Source organism: Somniosus microcephalus, chromosome 13 (assembly GCF_052327205.1).
Source record: "Somniosus microcephalus isolate GS21.2 chromosome 13, FLI_Smic_1.0, whole genome shotgun sequence".
Taxonomy (NCBI): Eukaryota; Metazoa; Chordata; class Chondrichthyes; order Squaliformes; family Somniosidae; genus Somniosus; species Somniosus microcephalus.
Genome location: NC_140999.1, coordinates 38,163,979 through 38,183,221, shown reverse-complemented (window position 1 = coordinate 38,183,221; position 19,243 = coordinate 38,163,979). Strand labels below are relative to the sequence as shown.

General features: G+C 47.3%; 1 protein-coding gene across 5 annotated transcripts in view; it reads left to right on the top strand.

Annotated features, from left to right (window-relative positions):
- The window catches only part of cers4a (ceramide synthase 4a), a 136,220-nt gene that overhangs the window by 54,551 nt on the left and 62,426 nt on the right, over positions 1-19,243 (top strand). For all 5 annotated transcript variants that reach the window (XM_086004782.1, XM_086004781.1, XM_086004779.1 and 2 more), the window contains exon 2: positions 16,436-16,609. In XM_086004782.1, the coding sequence (XP_085860908.1) occupies positions 16,437-16,609 (173 nt within the window). In that variant the 5' untranslated portion in view covers position 16,436. The remainder of the gene's footprint in view (positions 1-16,435; positions 16,610-19,243) is intronic.

Here is a 19,243-nt window from a genome sequence, read left to right as displayed (position 1 = left end):
GGCGTTATCCGGACCGAGTCAGGAAGCCTCCAGAGAGACTGACTTATAATTAATTAACTGCAGCAATGTGTATATTATTTTTCTTATAACATGTAATTAATAATTACTTAAAATATTATGTACTGGTTGGCTAAAAGGGGAGAAATTGTAGTGTATGTGCCTTTAAGAGCCCCATGTGTACTGTAATGCCGGTAATGGCCACTCGGGCTATATAAGCCTGTATATTGTGTTGTATCCGTTAGTTCCCCTCCAGACTGTGTTTAGTAAACACCTATGAACCAAACTCCTGTCTTCAGTGTCTCTCTCAACACACAGACACAACAGTCCGGAGCTGGGAAAGCGCAGGAGATGGTGCGCGATATGGTGTTGCCCCGGTGACAGGGAATGGAGTTAAACATGGCCGCGTTGACCAGCCGCTGGTTCCTCACATCGACCAGGAGGCCGTTGTCGCACAGGAAATCCGCGACGAGGATGGCTTGTGAAACCCTGGCCGTAACAAATTCCCAAACAAACCGCTGGCCGTCGAAGCACACCTGGACCCGCCGTTTGCCGAAGGTCCGGATAGCACCGCCATTAGCCACCTCGAGTGAGATACCGTGCCTCCCAGATTGAACATCCATAGCTAACGCGGGAATAATGCTGCACTGTGCGCTGGTGTCGCACAGGAATTGCCGACCAGAGATGGAATCGGTGATGAACAACAGCTTGCTAGAATTTCTGATGGCCATCGCAGCCGCGGGGCACCCGTCAGACCTGCTCTTCCTGCGCCGGGGTTGCAGTGGATGTTTTTCTTTTTTGAGAGAGAAGCTGCAGGGAGGGCGGCAACATCAGGCTTTCGCGCCAAACCGCGCGTGGTAGAAGCACAGCCCCGCAGGCTGAGGGGCTGGGGCGGCGTCCGTGAGGGATGGGCGCCTCGTGGCAGCGCAGTGCTGCTGCGTCACCGCGAAAATCTTATCCGCTTCAGCAGCAAGCGCTGCGCAGTCTGTGACTTCGGACCGGGCCAGGGCAGCCTGGACTTGCTCCGGTAGCTGACTGAGGAATCGCTCCCTGAAAAGGAAGCATTGTGGTTCGGAGCCAAGGAGCATGAGCATTTGGCTCATGAGTTCAGATGGCTTGGAGTCCCCGAGGCCAGGCATAGCGAGCAGTCGGTGGGCGCGCTTCGACTTCGTGAGCCCAAAGACCTGTAATAACCGTGCCTTGATCGCTTCATACTTGCCGTCATCCGGGGGGTTTTCGAGCAGGCTGACGATCCGCGAGGCAGTGGAGCTGTCGAGTGCGGAGACCAGTAACGGGTTTGATCCGCAACGATGTTCCATAACGCAAACTGGGCTTCGACCTGGACGAACCACGAGATCGCTTGTTGCTCCCAGAATTGCGGTAGCTTCAATGTAATGGAGTTTGTTTCCATGCTGCGTTCCTTCTGCGAAAACCGTTTGCAAAAGTCGGGGTCACCAATGTAGGAATGTTTAGTTCCTATCAAGAGACTGAGGTCGACTCAGGCGATCAACAAACGATGTTTAATATGAAACAAATGGAGTTTAACAAACCAATACACGAGAACTACGAAAACAGGTCTAGTCAGTTCGGAGGCTCACGAGGACTGCTAGGGCGGTCCCGTGGTTGGCGTCATGACGTCATCACGCTTTTCCCGCCGGTGGGGATCACGTGATGAATGACGTGACATCATCACGTTTGCCCGTGCTCTTAAAGGGACCGTGCTCTGTACATGCAAACAGTAAAAACAAAGATACAGACTCCGGCTGTAGCTAACATATTGTTAAAGGGAATTATATACAGTTGGTCGGAGTCCCTTAGTGGCTCTGCCACACACTACCTATTTATTTAAAACACGCGCACAGAGGAATTTAATGCAAAATTAATTAATCAGGGCACTAAAAGTAGCAGAAAGAGGGAGTTCAGCCCATTTGTGTTTCAGCTACATATCGCAAAATGAATAAGATTAGCTGACAGGTGCAAAAATCAGCCCCCAGCCCCTCCCTACCACAGTGCTAACACTTCATTAGTTACTGCCCAGTTTGGTAAAATTCCACTGTGGGTGCATGGGCTTGCATTAGTGCAGGTATTGGTTGGGGCTAGACTAAGAGAGAATACAAGAAAGTCTAAGCTATCTTTACAGTGCATGTGTGTAAACACAAAGCGTGGTCAATAAGGTTGGTGAGCTGTAGGCGCAAATAGCCACATGGGAATATGATGTCGTGGCGATAACTGAGACCTGGTTCAAAAAAGGGTAGGATTGGGTTTTAAATATTCCTGGATATAAGGTGCTCGGGAAAAATAGGGAAGGAAAGAAAGGAGGTGGGTGGTAGTATTGGATAAGGAGAATGTTAGTGCTGGAGAGAGAGGATGTCCTGGAGGGGTCAAGGACAGAATCTATTTGGTTAGAGTTAAGAAATAATAGAGGTGCCATTACACTAGTAGGTGTATACTATAGGCCACCAACTAGTGGGAAAGATATAGAGGAGCGACTTTGCAAGGAAATTAGAGAAGTGCAAGAACTATAGAGTAGTGATAATGGGGGACTTCAATTATCCTAATGTAGACGGGGAGAGCAATAGTGTAAAGGGCAGAGAGGGGGAAGAATTTCTGAAATGTGTTCAGGAGAACTTTCTTGATCAGTATGTTTCCAGCCAAACGAGGAAGGAGGCATTGCTGGATTTGGTTCTGGGGACTGAGGTTGGTCAAGTGGAGCAAGTGTCGGTAGGGGAACATTTAGGGAACAGTGATCATCGTATCATAAGGTTTAGATTAGCTATGCAAAAGGGCAGGGAGTAAACTAGAGTAAAAATACTTAATTGGAAGAAGGCAAATTTCAGTGGGTTGAGAACGGATCTGGCCCGGGTAAATTGGAATCAAAGATTGGCAGGCAAAACTATAATCGAACAATGGGCTGCCTTTAAAGAGGAGGTGGTTCGTGTACAGTCGAGGTACATTCCCACGAGGGGCAAAGGTAAGGCAACCAAAGCCAGAGCTCCCTGGATGACGAAAGAGTAAGATGAAACAGAAAAAGAGTGCGTATGACAGATGTCAGGTTCAGAATACAAGTGAGAATCAGGCTGAATATAAAAAGTTCAGAGGGGACGTGAAAAAGAAAATGAGGGGCAAAGAGAGGAAGTGAAAAAGAAAATAAGAGGGGCAAAGAGAGGGTATGAGAATAGATTGGCAGCTAACATAAAAGGGAATTCAAAAGTCTTTTATAAGCATATAAATAATAAACTGGTAGTAAGAGGAGGGGTGGGGCCAATTAGGGACCAAAAAGGAGACCTACGCATGGAGGCAGAGGGCATGGCTGAGGTACTAAATGAGTACTTTGCATCTGTCTTCACCGAGGAAGAAAATGCTGCCAAAGTCATAGTGAAAGAGGAGGTAGTGGAGATACTGGACGAGATAAAAATTGATAGAGGAGGTACTAGAAAGGCTGCCTGTACTTAAAGTAGATAAGTCACCAGGACCGGATGGGATGCATCCAAGGATGCTGAGGGAGGTTAAGGAGGAAATCGCGGAGGTACTAGTCATAATCTTCCAATCCTCCTTAGATACGGGGGTAGTGCCAGAGGACTGGAGAATTGCAAATGTTACACCCTTGTTCAAAAAAGGATGCAAGAATAAACCCAGCAACTACAGGCCAGACAGTTTAACCTCGGTAGTGGGGAAGCTTTTAGAAATGATTATCGGGGACAAAATTAACAGTCACTTGGACAAGTGTGGATTAATTAAGGAAAGCCAGCACGGATTTGTTAAAGGCAAATCGTATTTAACTAACTTGATCAAGTTTGTTGATAAGGGCAATGCAGTTCATGTGGTGTACATGGACTTCCAAAAGGCGTTTGATAAAGTGCCACATAATAGGCTTGCCAGCAAAGTTGAAGCCCATGGAATAAAAGGGACAGTGGCAGCATGGATACGAAATTGGCTAAGTGACAGGAAACAGAGAGTAGTGGTGAACGGTTGTTTTTCGGACTGGAGGAAGGTATACAGTGGTGTTCCCCAGGGGTCGATACTAGGGCCACTGCTTTTCTTGATATATATTAATGACTTGGACTTGGGTGTACAGGGCACAATTTCAAAACTTGCAGATGAGACAAAACTTGGAAGTATAGTGAACAGTGAGGGGGATAGTGATAGACTTCAAGAGGACATAGACAGGCTGGTGGAATGGGCGGACACGTGGCAGATGAAATTTAACGCAGAAAAATGGAAAGTGATACATTTTGGTAGGAAGAACAAGAAGAGGAAATATAAACTAAAGTGGGTGCATGAACAGAGACCTAGGGATATACATGCACAAATCGTTGAAGGTGGCAGGGCAGGTTGAGAAAGCGGTTTAAAAAGTGTATGGGATCCTGGGCTTCATAAATAGAGGCATAGAGTACAAAAGCAAGGAAGTTATGATGAACCTTTATAAAACACTGGTTCAGCCTCAACTGGAGTATTGTGTCCAATTCTGGGCACCACACTTTAGGAAGGATGTGAAGGCCTTGGAGAGGGTACAGAAAAGATTTACAAGAATGGCTCCAGGGATAAGCGACTTCAATTACATGAATAGACTGGAGAAGCTGGGGTTGATTGCCTTAGAACAGAGAAGGTTGAGAGGCGATTTGATAGAGGTGTTCAAAATCATGAGGGGTCTCGACAGAGTAGATGGAGAGAAACTGTTCCCATTGGCGGAAGGGTCGAGAACCAGAGGACACAGATTTAAGGTGATTGGGAAAAGAACCAAAGACGACATGAGGGAAAAACTTTTTTACGCAGCAAGTGATTAGGATCGGGCGTGCACTGCATGAGAGGGTGGTGGAGTCAGACTCAATTGTGGCTTTCAAAAAGGGAATTGGATAAACAATCTGCAGGGCTATGGGGAAAGGGTGGGGGAGTGGGACTAGCTGAAGTGCTCTTGCAGGGAGCCGGCACGGGCTCGATGGACTGAATGGTCTCCTTCTGTGGTGTAACCATTCTATGATTCTAGTGTGCCAATCGACAGCTGCTTTTCTCCCAAACTGCTGTTTCCTCAGAGGACCTTTGCTCCCTGCTCGAAGATGGGTTGCCAACTCTGGTTGGATGTATTCCTGGAGGTTTCATCACATGACCTCACTCCTCTCTCGACCCCATCCAGTCAAACAGCCTTTATCCCCCATCTCCAATATTTTTGTAACTAATAAATAAAACGTGTTTAAAAAAAAAAAATGACAAATGCACCATTTTTATAATGCCCCTATAATTTTTCTCTTGGGTTACTCTAGGAGATTCATCATTAATTGTTAGATTCTAGGATAATCCTGGAGTGTTGGCAACTCAGTGATGTCTCGGGCAGAGAAAGGCTGACTTGCTCCTGCTAGGCCCGGGGGTGGTGGGGGGGCAGCGGGGGGGTGGGGCGAGCGGGTGGCGGGGGGGGGGGTGCGGGCGGGGTGGGGTGGCATTGCAGGGACTCGCTGGCTGAGAAATTAGTTTTGTGACAAAATAGGCCTGGGGCGAGTGGAGAGGTCGCTCTGCCTGCTGGTTCGTGCCAGAATGACGCCTGAACCAAATTCAGATTCTGGCCTCAATTAAATGCTGCTGAATATTGCGTTAGGCGGACTCTGGGTGTCATAAATGTGGCCAAGGTGTCCCACGCTACGCTGCCTAATCTCCCCCCCCCACCCCATCATTTTAAACTGCTAGCCACCCATATCTCGGGTGGGAAACAGGCAGCCATGAGTTGAATTCTCCCTCCTGTCCTTGAAGTTTGACTCATCTACAACATCGTCGCTCCCCCCACCCCCCCCCCCCCCCCAACTCTGAAGAATTGCTGAGTGTGAAATGTTGTTGAATAATAACTCTTGCTGCCAATTCTAAATGAGGTCCCACCTTCCTATACAGCAGTGTCTTGGACCATTGCTAATGCTGCAAGTTTAACCTTCGTTCCCTCCTGCAGATAGGTAGAAATTTTATTTGGCTATCACACTGGGAGTTGTTAAATCTGATCACTGGATGTGGCATGATTTTAATTTTTTAAACCTCTGATCCAGCTTTCTCTCTTCCTCATGTTAGTACAGTGTATACATGTGGTCTTCAGCCCTGCCAGGGCAGGCCCTTCAACATTGGTCCTAAACCAGGTCCTTTTACCATTTAGCTAGGGTTTTGATTGCAGAAATTGCTCTCAAAGTTCTGGTTTGGGTTCCTCTCTGGCTGCATATCATGAGACACCAGCATTTAAGGTGAGGGATGTTATCAGTGCTTCTCTTATCTCTCATCTGTTTTATTGCAGCAAGATTATGGAATAATACTGCTACATTCTTAAAGCTTTGATGCTATTCTTTGTGATGGTTTAAATAGAGCCGTGGTCCAAACGGATGCCTTTTGGGTTGATCTGAGGAATATTGAGGGATTGGTCACATCACTGGGAGCATGTTGGAGACTGCCAAACAGTGGAAAGGAAGTAAAGGATGAAAGTTGTAGTCAAATTAGGGAGGTGTGTTTTAACATAGTTATAGTTGTCGGAGATTTTAATTACACAAACTGTTTGTGGTGAGAAGGGGGAGCTTTTTTTTCCCCAATGCATTCAGGACAGTTTTCTCAGTCAACATGTTGCTACTCCAACAAGGAAGGAAGTACAACTTTACCTATTGAGCATCCCTGATTATAATCGCTCAACCTTTGGTGGCCGTGCCTTCTGCTGCCTAGGCCCTAAGCTCTGGAATTCCCTGCCTAAACCTCTCCGCCTCGCTACCTCTCTTTCTCCTTTAAGACGCTCCTTAAAACCTACCTCTTTGACCAAGCTTTTGGTCACCTGGCCTAATTTATCCTTATGTGGCTCAGTGTCAATTTTTTTTGTCTTAACATACTCCTGTGAAGCGCCCTGGGACGTTTTACTATGTTAAAGGTGCTATATAAATACTTGTTGTTTCTTCTAGGTAATGAAGTGAAGGCAGTAGATGGCCTAAAAATAGATGACTATTTGGGAAACGTGACCCTTATATATTGGGGGAGCTTATATATTGGGGGGGCGGGGGTGGAGAGAATGAGAATGACGAGGAGGAGGAGTATCAGGAGGATCAGGATACCTTGCCTAGATTAAATGGAAGGGAAAAAATGGTAAATAGAAGCATGGAGCTGCAATGGAAAATATTTAAATCAGATGGAAAGGTTACAAATCAAGTACCTTCCAGTAAAAAAAAAAGTGTGGGATGCTATGGATGAATAGGGAGATAAAGAAAAATATCCCATTTCTGTAGCACCTTCTCACATCCTGAGTTTCTTTTTGAAGTGCAGTCATTGTTATGTATGCAAGCATGGCAGCCATTTTGTGCACAGGAAGATCCCATAAACAGCAATAAATAAATGACCAGATGATCTGTAGTTTGGTATTGGTTGGGGAACACTGGAAGAACTCCCTGCTTTTTTACATATGATTGAGCAGGCAGACAGACAGAGCCTCGTTTTAACATTTCATTCAAAGGATGACCCCTTTTGACACTGCAGTACTCCCTCAGTACTGCACTGAAGTGTCAGCCTGCAGTGTGTTCCGGTTCATTGTGCTTAAACCCACAACCTGCTGACTCAGAGGAGAAAGTGTCACCAACTGAGCTAAGCAAACACTTCGATCAGAGCTAACCACCATCTTCAAAAATTTCTAAATCCGCCACTACAAGAATTGTTAATTTGTCTACTTTTAGTTTTCTTTCCCCAATAACACAACTGATGGGAATATTGGGCATAGCTGCAGCTTATGACATGACAAGCTCATGTCCCACTACACTCCCATTGCAACTGCTTTTTTGTTGTATATCCTAGGTGAGACTACGGGGTTTCTGTTTTGACAGAAAAAAACAAACTGGATTGCAGAAACACTAAAAACAAAAATCCTGAAATCCAGTTTTTTTAAAAAAAAGGAATTTAACTTGGTATCCCCTGAAAGCAGTGGCCTTAGTCACCGGCATTTTTAGGGGGGTGTTTTTCAACTGTCAACTTTTATTTGGTGCAGTGCGGCTCGAAGTTATTCATCAGCTTTTGCCAGTTTTGTTGGTTGGCCTGTATAAAAACAACAACTTGTATTTATATAGCGCCTTTAACATAGTAAAACATCCCAAGGTGCTTCGCAGGAGTATTTTAAGACAAAAAAATTTGACCCTGAGTCACATATGGAGAAATTAGGGCAGGTGACCAAAAGCTTGGTCAAAGAGGTAGGTTTTAAGGAGCGTCTTAAAGGAGGAAAGAGAGGTAGCGAGGCGGAGCGGTTTAGGCAGGGAATTCCAGAGCTTAGGGCCTAGGCAACAGAAGGCGCGGCCACCAAAGGTTGAGCGACTATAATCAGAGATGCTTAAGAGGGCAGAATTAGAGGAGCGCAGATATCTTGGGGTGCGTGGGAGTTGGAGGCTGAAGGCGATTACAGGGATTGGGAGGGGCGAGGCCATGGAAAGATTTTGAAAACAAGGATTGAGAATTTTGAAATCGAGGCGTTGCTGAACCGGGAGCCAATGTAGGTCAGTGAGCACAGGGGTGATGGGTGAACGGGACTTGGTGCGAGTTAGAACATGGGCAGCCGAGTTTTCAATCACCTCAAGCTTACATAGGGTAGCATGTGGGAGGCCAGCCAGGAGTGCGTTGGAATAGTTACGTCTGTTAGATCCATGATTCTGAGAGTATGATGTTTTTCAATGACCACACGGATGCTGTAACTTAACAATCAACAGGTATTTACTGGAGTAGGGTAGTCTCAAGACTGGGGTACAGAGGCATGCTCAAGGCTTATATACAGGTGTGGTCACTGCTGGTACTACAGTATACAGGAGCTGTAAAAGTAGTTCTTTCTTAAAGGTACATACACTACAATTCCTCCCCTTTTAAATTAGCAGTACCCATAATATTCAAATAACAATTAACACTTTAACATGTACATTAAACAACAACAGTCCATTTATAGATTCAGTCTTTGGGGCGGCTTCCTGATCCTTTCAGGATAGCGCCTTTCCTGAGGTTCTTGTTCTTGGTGCGGAGGCGATTCTGGCCCCTTTTTATCGGTTAGTTCATCGGGTTCCACTGCTACTGGTTCGGAGGTAGATGCTACCGGTATGTCAGGTTCATCCCCAGGTACGCAAGACATGGGGTTGACTCGTTCCTGTGACGCTAAGATCTGATCAACGTGGCGTCTCACAATGTTCTCCCCGACATCCACTGTGTACATTAATGGCCCCTGCCGTGTGCACATCGTTCCGGGTTGCCATTTCTCTGTTCGGTAGTCACGGGCCAAGACTGGTTGTCCTACATTGAAGCTTCTTGTCGGCTTCTCATTGATGTGCTGGAATTGTTTATCCTCAACATTTCTTCGCACATTTGGTCTAAGCAAGTCCAGACGAGATCGCAACCTTCGGTTAAAGAACATCATGGCCGGGGTCTGGTTGGTAACTGCATGTGTCGCATTTCGGTAGGCTAATAAGAAATTGTCCATCTTATACTGCAGTGGAATTTCATCGTCGCACATGGCCTTTATCGCCTTCTTAAAGGTTTGTACGAACCTCTCAGCCAATCCATTTGTGGCTGGATGATACGGGGCGGATGTATAATGCCTTACCCCATTCCTTCTCATAAATTTTCAAAACTCTTCGGACACAAACTGTGGTCCATTATCAGAGCAAATCTGCTCTGGCGAGCCGTTCCTGGCAAATATGATCCGTAGGGCTGCAATCGTTTTCTCTGTAGTGGTTGGGGACATTTTTATCACATCAGGCCACTTCGAATGAGCATCCACTGCTATTAAGAACATTGAGTCCATGAATGGACCAGCAAAATCAATATGCACCCGTTGCCATGGAGAGGAGGGCCACTCCCATGGGTGTAGAGGGGCATGTGGTGGTGCATTTTGGACCTTCTGGCATCCTGAGCAGCTCTTGGTTAGGTCTTTGATTTGTTGATCGATTCCCGGCCACCACACAAGCCCTAGCAAGGCTTTTCATTTTCACTCCCCCCAGATGACCTTCATGTCGCTCATTTAGCACTCTCTCCCTTAACTTGGGTGGAATCACCACTCTGGATCCACACATCACTGTCCCCTGGCATACTGACAGCTGTTCTCTTCTGGATGAGAATGCTGGCAACAGTGAGTCGCCATGTGTTCGCCATCCCCTCACCGTCAAATCATATACCCGAGACAGCGTCGGATCATTGCGAGTCTCCTTCTCTATATCCGCGTTCGTTACTGGCAATCGTTCAATTATTGACGAATAAAATATCTCGATAGGGTCCACTGCTGGTGCTTCCTCCACAGTAGGCAGTGGCAGGCGCGATAGCCCATCAGCGTTTCCATGCTGTTTCGTGCCTTTATATTCTATTTCATATTGATTTGCCCCTAGAAACAGGGACCATCTTTGTAACCGTTGTGCCGTCATTACTGGAACGCCCGTCTTAGGATTAAAGATGGAGACAAGTGGTTGGTGGTCAGTCAGCACGGTGAACTTCTGCCCATGCAGATAGTGGTTGAATTTTTTTACTCCCCATACTAGGCTGAGGGCCTCCCTGTCAATCTGGGCGTAGTTGCGCTCGGCTGAGGTTAGTGACCGAGACGCAAAGGCTACTGGCCTCTCCAACCCGTTTGGGAATTTGTGCGACAGCACCGCTCCAATACCATAGGGTGATGCATCACATGCCAAATGAATTGGTAGTGCTGGGTTGAAATGGGCCAACACCTCTCTTGATGTGATCAATTATTTAAACTTCTGGAAAGCTCGTCTACGTTCGTCATTCCACTTCCATGGTACCCCTGTTTGCAGTAGGGTGTTCAGTGGGTGTAATACCATGGACAAATTTGGTAAGAACTTATGGTAGTAGTTTACCAGCCCGAGGAACGACCTCAGTTGTGACACATTTTCCGGCGCTGGAGCCTTGACTACTGCCTCAATCTTTTCAGGGGACTTATGTAACCCCTCTTCATCGATGACGTGGCCACAATACGAGATCTGCTTCTGGAAAAACTCGCACTTGTGGCGATTAGCTCGTAGCCCATATTCCTTTAATCTGGTGAGCACCTTCTCCAAGTTGGCGAGGTGATCACTGTCATTTTCGCCCGTGACCAGGATTTCATCCAAATAACACTGGGTCCCTGGAAACCCTTGCAGGACTTGATCCATCGCCCTTTGCCAAATAGCCGGAGCCGATGCTACCCTGAACACCAGCCGGTTGTATTGATAAAGACCTTTATGAGTGTTAATCGTAAGGTACTGTTTCGAGGCTTCTTCTACCTCCGTTTGCAGGTACGCCTGGGCTAGATCAATTTTGGTGAAGCGTTTACCTCCAGATAGCGAGGCGAAAATATCCTCAATTCGTGGAAGCGGATATTGTACCGTGTGAAGGACTGGGTTCACTGTCACCTTAAAATCCCCACAGATGCGGACCTTCTTTGGTTCCCCAGGTGTATTACTCAACGACCTCTTCATTACAGGAACGATGGGTGTAGCCCACTCGCTCCAGTCTACTTTGGACAGTACTCCTGAACATTCCAACCCTTCCAGCTCTGCTTCGACAGCTGGTCTGATCGCATAAGGCACTGGTCTGGCCTTAAGAAACTTTGGGCTTGCATTTTCCTCTATTTTAATCGTTGCTGTTATGCCTTTTAGTGTTCCGAGTCCCTCCTGGAACACTTCTTTTACGTCAGTTAGCATTTCTGACAGTCGTCCAGGTGTGACGTCATCATCCTTTTTGGCCTCAACCTTCAGTGCCTGTATGGAATGCCAATCTAATTGTATCTTCCGGATCCATTCACGTCCTAGCAGTGGTGGTCCTCCATCTGGCAATACATATATATCCATTTTAGGTATTTCCTGGCTTTTATATATCACTTTCACCCTTCTTTTTCCTTTGGGGTAGACTTTTTGCCCTGTGAACGTCTTCAAGACAATCTCTGTAGCTTTCAAGGGTATATGTGAAAATAGCCGCTTGTAGTCCTTTTGGTTTATGACTGTTAGGGCTGATCCTGTGTCCAATTCCATTTCCACTTGGACTCCGTCTATCTTGAGTGTAACCCAGATAGTCTGGTGATCCTCCATTTTGGTTACCTTATGTAGTTTCAGACAACCCAGCTCCTTGCTTCCGGAGTCTGTGTCACTTTTCTGTTCGTCTGAACTACTGTCCATCACCTGGTGTACCTTTTTGTACTTCTCTTGTGGAGATTTCTTACTGTTGGTTTTCTTCCCAGACCTGCAGACTCTTGCTATGTGTCCTGCTTTTCCACACTGTCTGCACACTTGGTCTTTGAACCAACAATCCTTCTGGTCATGTGTTGTTCTGCCGCAGCAATAGCACTTCCCTGTTCCATAGGACATTTCATTGGTGCCATATTCTTGCGGTCTCCGTTGTATCTCTGCAGTGCCCCTTGCGGCTGCTTCGTGTGATACTGCCATACTGAAAGTCTTGTCCAGCGTAAGAATCTTTTCTGATAGAAGCCGTTTCTGGGTTCCTTCACTTTGCAGCCCACACACAAACTTGTCCCTTAACGCATCTGCTAGTCCCGCTCCAAACTGGCAGTGTTTCGATAGCTTGCGCAGTTCTGTTAGGTACTCAGCATTGCTTTCGTCTTTGTGTTGGTTCCTTTTATGGAACTTAAATCGTTCTGCTATCAGCAGCGGTGTGGGGTTTAAGTGGTCCTGTAGGATTTCTACTATGCTTTCGAAATACTTGTTCACAGGCTTCTCTGGGGTTATTAGGTTTCACAGTAACCCATAAGTTTTTGCACCCATGGAATTTAACAAAACCAGTGCTTTCCTAGCATCTGGCACTTCATTCGCCCTGCGGTACACCTCAATACGTTCCACATATGTCGCCCAATCTTCGACTTCATTGTCGAACGTAGAAATACTGCCACTCTTCTGCATCCCTGAGTGTGATTTAACTGTCAAAAATGGCATCTCCCGCGCTTCCCCTTCTTCTCCGCTGGCACAAAATGGCGTCTCCCGCGCTTTCCTTCCTTCCCACGCTCGCCCTTCTTCTCCGCTGCGGCTTCTAAAAATGGCGTCTCCCGCGCTCTTCTTCTCCGCAGCTCAATGGCGTCTCCCGCACTCTCCCTTCTTCTCCCCGCGGACACTGTTCAGCCCTTGAGCCCTGGCTGTGCTCTGCGCGTTCATTTTTTTTTGTGCGCCTTTCCCGTTTCCGCCGCTCGGTCCTGAACCCGGCTGTTGCTTTACCCTCTCTCTCTGTTTTGTTTTTCCTCGACGCCGCTCGGTTTTCAACCCCCGGCTGCACCCTGTGCGCTTCACCCTCTGTCTTACCCCATCGACGCTGCTCGGCTTTCTCTCCGCCGTCGGTCGGCTCCAGCCACCGCTGTCCGGGAAGGGTCTGCGCTGTACCTGTCGTCAGTCTATTGCTGATCGTCGTGGCTGGGGAACCAAGCCCGGCTCTCCACAGCCTCCTCTGCGATGTTCACTCTCTGCTGGGCGGTTGCTCGTGGTCGACGCCCGTGTTTCTGGCCTCGACTTTCTTCCACCCCCCTCCCGGAGCGAATCCTCGAAGGGAAATGCAGAGTTGCAGGTAGATTCGAATCGACACTCGTCGCCACTGTTAGATCCGTGATTCTGAGAGTATGATGTTTTTCAATAACCACACGGATGCTGTAACTTAATAATCAACAGGTATTTACTGGAGTAGGGTAGTCTCAAGACTGGGGTACAGAGGCATGCTCAACGCTTATATACACAGGTGTGGTCACTGCCGGTACTACAGTATACAGGAGCTGTAAAAGTAGTTCTCTCAAAGGTACATACACTACAACGTCTAGAGGTAACAAAGGCATGGATGAGGGTTTCAGCAGCAGAGGAGCTGAGGCAAGGGCGGAGACGGGCGATGTCACGCGCTAACCTCGTTTGTAGGCACCACTGGATAGTGCTCTGAAACTCTGGCCGACCGTCTTTCCTGGGTGCTGAGGCCAATTGTAGCACTTTATTCCTGCCCTGGCTGAGATTGCCAAACTCTGCACAGATCAGGGAACAGTTGAGGCAGAGGCCATTTCATCTTTTAAGTGAATGTTGGATAACTATTTGAAACAGTGGAAGATGGTTGGCTACTGGGAACCAGCAGGACAGTGGATTAGTTTTGGATTGCGCTAATAAAGAACTGGCACAGACCTGATGGGCCGAATGGCCCCTTTCTGTGCTGCAAGCTTCTATGGTTCTACCTGGGATGGAACCTGGGACCTCCTGCTCTAATGTGGCTCAGTACCACACCATGCAATGCATTTACCCACTGAGCCGTTGTACATCTAAGTGTCTGTTGAAAGACCCTTAAAGGGATCTCCACTTCCTGTGTAACCAGTGTTGGATCAGTGGAGCAATGAAATGTTGGGAGCACGAGTCAGAAATGTCACTTCCTCCTCACAGCTGCAATAAGTCTCAAAACATTTATTGTGTTGCAATGAAATTAGAAATGGACAGAAACTGGTTCAGCAAGAAACCCGTGGACAGTGGCCTGCAATTAATTACTGTAAAGAAAAGCAGTGGTGTGGGTAAGAACGAGGAACCTAATATTGTATATAACAACAGAAAATGCTGGAAAAACTCAGCAGGTCAGGCAACATCCGTGGAGAGAAATTTGAGTTGACGTTTCGGGTTGGACACCTAATATTGTATGTTCTTGTCGGAGGCCTGAGTAATTGGATAAATAAACATGCTTTAATTGACCTTGGGTTGGTGAAAAGGGGACAGGCACAGGCTTATCCCTTAGCGCACAAGGCTACCCAACATATCCTTAATTTTTCTCCTAGTTTTCCATTTTTCTCGTGTCCTCTCCTGATGGTGCTCGTCTCTTGCTGGGTTATAGCTCCATGGTGCCGGTGCCTCTCGGGCCCCTTGGACAAGGTTTCAGTCTTCATACTTGAGCCTTGATGGAGGGTCGGTGAGAGATTCAATTGTGGGATGTCTCTGAGCCTAGCCTGACCCAGTTGTCTTCTGGCGCCATCTCACCTCCTGAATGTTCGTCAACTGGGATTTCTGCTGAGCAGTAAAGAGGCCAGAGCCAGAGTGGCCCCCTTCGGATGGTGACTCTCAGGTGATATCGGGTTTGAGATGGAAACACTTACTAGTTCTGAGGTACGCACTTACGGTTCATTGCAGAAAGGGTTAGAGGCATGGCCACCTGACTCGGTGTTTCTCACACTTCAAGTGGACACAGTGTGAGAATTTCCTATGTCGATATTTGTTCCTGAAATCCCAGTGACCAGGCTGGAAGCCAAACCATTGGAGAGAACGTGGCAGCTTTAAACCCTGGTCATATCTGTCACCTCTTGTATTGAAGGAATTAAGTTAAAATCTCTTTTTTTAAAGAATTTTGCTTCTGTAACAACCCTTCAAAACTAACACCTAGGCCTCGAACTGACCCATGGATTTGGGATTGGAGGTGTGCGGGGGGTTAAAGCCCCGAATTCGGGGGTCCCGACACCATCCCACCCAAAATCCACCTTCATGTAAGTTTCAAAGGAGGCGGATACCCGCCCCGCACTGGGACCCGCCTACCCGAGGCGGGAAGGGATTAGTGACAATTAACTGCCTGTTAACGGGTAGTTAACAGGCAGTTTTTATCCTAATCCCTATTTTTAATCTTGAACTGTGGGATTCCCGACGGCTCCAAACCACGCCAGGTTAGAAGAGTCGGACCGTCGGGTTGAAGGACTTGGAGGGGTCGAGATGTCGGTGTTCAGGTGAGTGATGGGTGCATGAGTGCAAAGGTAAGTGTGTTTGCTGTGTAAAGAAGTTTAAATTACCTGTACTTACCTTTTTAGCCTTCCTTCCTCTAGGTTTCGGGAGTCCATCATCCAACCGGTACAGAAAGCAGAACGGCTGCAAACTGTCAGTGACAGCCTGCAGCTTTCTGTGCCGAAGAGATTTCTAACTGAGTCTGTGTAGAAGGACTCGGGTTAGAAGTAAGACTGTCAGTGTTTGACAGCTTCAAACAGCTGTGAAACACTGATATTTCATCTGTCAAAATGTCTTGACCGATGAAATTTCAGTCTGTGATGTCACCTGTTGCCGGTGGCCCTTAATTGGCCTGCTGAGCCCGCTGGGTGGACTCAACAAGGTCAATCAAGTTAAAATCGTGTGGATTGGCCGCATCTCGATGGAGGCGGGACTAAAACCCCGAAAGTTGCAGTCCCACCTCCTTCCCGACTTCTGAGTGAAAATCACCCCCCTAATGTCCTTGCCCAGAAACAAACGCTAGCAATTCATTCGTGTATCCTCTGTGTTCAGGACCCTTTTGTGATCATCTTGAGATTGAGTTCCTTTTGTGATACATTTCAGTATGTGGTGTAGGATTGTGCACTCTGCTGTAACTCCAATACAATACTTAATAATGCCTTGTTTTTAAATCTAAAATGGAATTGAGGCAGAATTCTGGAAATGCAGGAGAATGAACTGAAATCTTGGTCGGCATTGACTTCTGCTTGATCCCCTGTTTTTCTTGCCTCTAGGATGTCTTCTGCCCTGGACAAATGGCTGTGGCACCATGAATACTGGCTCCCACCGGGCATCACGTGGAAAGATATGGAAGATTCTGAACATGCCCAATATCCCCGACCTCGTGACCTTGTCATCACCATCCCATATGCATTTGTGTTTATCGCTGTCCGCTGCCTGTTTGAAAGGTAGTTTGGGGCCAGCTCACTAACATTCTATGCTCTGTACTCCTTTATTCCTATTGTATTTTAGTCTGCATGGCTATAATTAGAAGAAGCCGCTTCAATAATTCATGGTATTGGTGAAACTACTTCACGATTTGAAGATTGTTTTGTTTTATTGTTTAAAAACCTCATTAGCTAGGATTGAAACAAGAAATATGATCAGGTACAGGCTCAATATATAGATTAGCCTCTTCAAAACAACAGCAGGGACACAAATGTTATGCGACTGTGTTTGTCACTAATATTCCATTTTGTGATTTCAATCATGTTTTAATAACCTGATGAGCCAGTCTCTCTTTTGGCACCTTTAATCCTGCAGCTTCCCCCTCATATTAGAATTTGTTTTTGCACTTGAGCAGCCCAGGTGAGGGGGCCCAGGGCGCCAAGCTGCAGGGCACCCAGTGAGGGGCCCCAGAGCGGCCGGGCGAGGGGCCCCCAGGGCGGCCAAGCTGCAGGGCACCCACCGAGGGGTCCACAGGGCGGCCAAGTTGCAGGGCACCCACCGAGGGGTCCACAGGGCGGCCAAGCTGCAGGGCACCCACTGAGGGGTCCCCAGGGCGGCCAAGCTGCAGGGCACCCACCGAGGGGTCCCCGGGGCAGCCAAGCTGCAGGGCACCCACCAAGGGGTCCCCAGGGCGGCCAAGCTGCAGGATGCCACCAAGATTGAAATGAGAGCAGAAAAAAAAGTAGTGATTAAATGTTAACCTTGGATTTTAAAAGCCCATGGATTGCAGGAAGAGGGATAGATTGAAGGAGGTGAGAAATTCCACATTTGAGGTGCTGGGAAAGAATGAATTTATCCAGTTTGTACTGTGCGAGACTTTGCTGGTACCACGACTCCTGTCTCCTCCTGTGCAGCTAGCTGCAGCCCAACGGTAAGGCTGCTGGCCTTTGCAAATCCCAGCAGGCTTCCCTTCAGGTTGCAGTGGCTGCACGAGATCTGTGACACAGGAGCAGCAATGCTACAACAGGGCTCACCTAATACAAGAGCAGAGTTAGAGCAGGACACAGTACGGTGAGAATTTCAATAGTAAGGATGCAGGGAGGAAGAAGTTGGTGTCGGACCGAGTATTTGGAGATTGGGAGCAACAGGAGAATAAGGTTTAAAGGAAGAGGAACACTAGCCATGGTATACGAGTTAAATGTACTAACCATGGTACAGAGATTGAGATCGATCAGTGGTAGCACGCTCGCCTCTGAGTCAGATGGTTTGGGTTCAAGCCCCATTCCAGATACTTGAACACAAAAATCTAAGCTGACACTTCAGTGGAGTGCTGAGGGATTGCTGCACTTTTGGAGGTGCAGTCATTAAACCAAGGCACCTGCCTGCTCCTCAGGTGGTCGGAAAAGATCTCATGGCACTATTCAACAACAACAACTTGTATTTTATATAGCGCCTTTAAAACGGCAGCTGAGTTTTGGATGACCTCAAGTTTAGGTAGCGTAGAACGTGGGAGGCCAGCCAGGAGTGCGTTGGAATAGTCAAGTCTAGAGGTAGCAAAGGCATGGATGAGGGTTTCCTCAGCGGATGAGCTGAGGCAGGGGTGGAGACGGGCGATGTTACGGAGGTGGAAATAGGCAGTCTTAGTTATGCCGAGGCTATGTGGCCGGAAGCTCGTTTGAGTCAAATATGACACCAATGTTGCGAACAGTCTGGTTCAGCCTCAGACAGATGTTAGGGAGGGGGATGGAGTTGGTGGCTAGGGAACGGAGTTAGTGGCCGGGACCGAAAACAATGACTGGTCTTCCCAATATTTGAAGAAAATTCCTGCTCATCCAGTACTGTATGTCGGATGAGCAATCTGACAATTTAGAGACCGTGGAGGGGTCGAGAGAGGTGGTGGTGAGGTAGAGCTGGGTGTCGTCAGCGTACACGTGGAACCTGACAGTGTTTTCGGATGATGTCACCAATGGGCAGCATGCAGATGAGAAATAGGAGGGGACCAAGGATAGATCCTTGGGGGAACTCTGAGGTAACAATGCGGGAGTGGGAAGAGAAGCAATTGCAGCTGATTCTCTGGCTATAATTAGATAGGTAAGAATGGAACCAGGTGAGTGCAGTCCCACACAGCAGGACGATGGTGGAGAGGTGTTGGAGGAAGATGGAATGGTCAACCGTGTCAAAGGCTGCAGACAAGTCAAGAAGGATGAGGAGGGATAGTTTATCTTTGCCACATTTGTGACTTTAACTTTGATGAGAGCCGTTTCGGTACTGGGGCAGAAATCTGATTGGAGGGATTCAAACATGGAGTTGCGGGAAAGATGGGCACGGATTTGGGAGGCGGCAACACTGTTGGATCCGGGTATCTTGATGTTGTGTCCTTCAATAATTAGACAAGACTGCAGGGAACGATTCAACAGGTGTTTACTGAATGAGGGTTACTCTAGAACTAACTGTAGAGATCACTACTCAGGGTTTATATACAGGTGTGGTCACTGCCGGTACTACAGTATACAGGAGCTGTAAAAAGTAGTTCTCCCCTTAAAGGTACATACATTACAATTCCTCCCCTTTTAGATTAACCGTCCATAACACTCATTTAACAATTAAATATCAAACTAATTACAATTAACACTTTTAACATGCAACATTAGCTG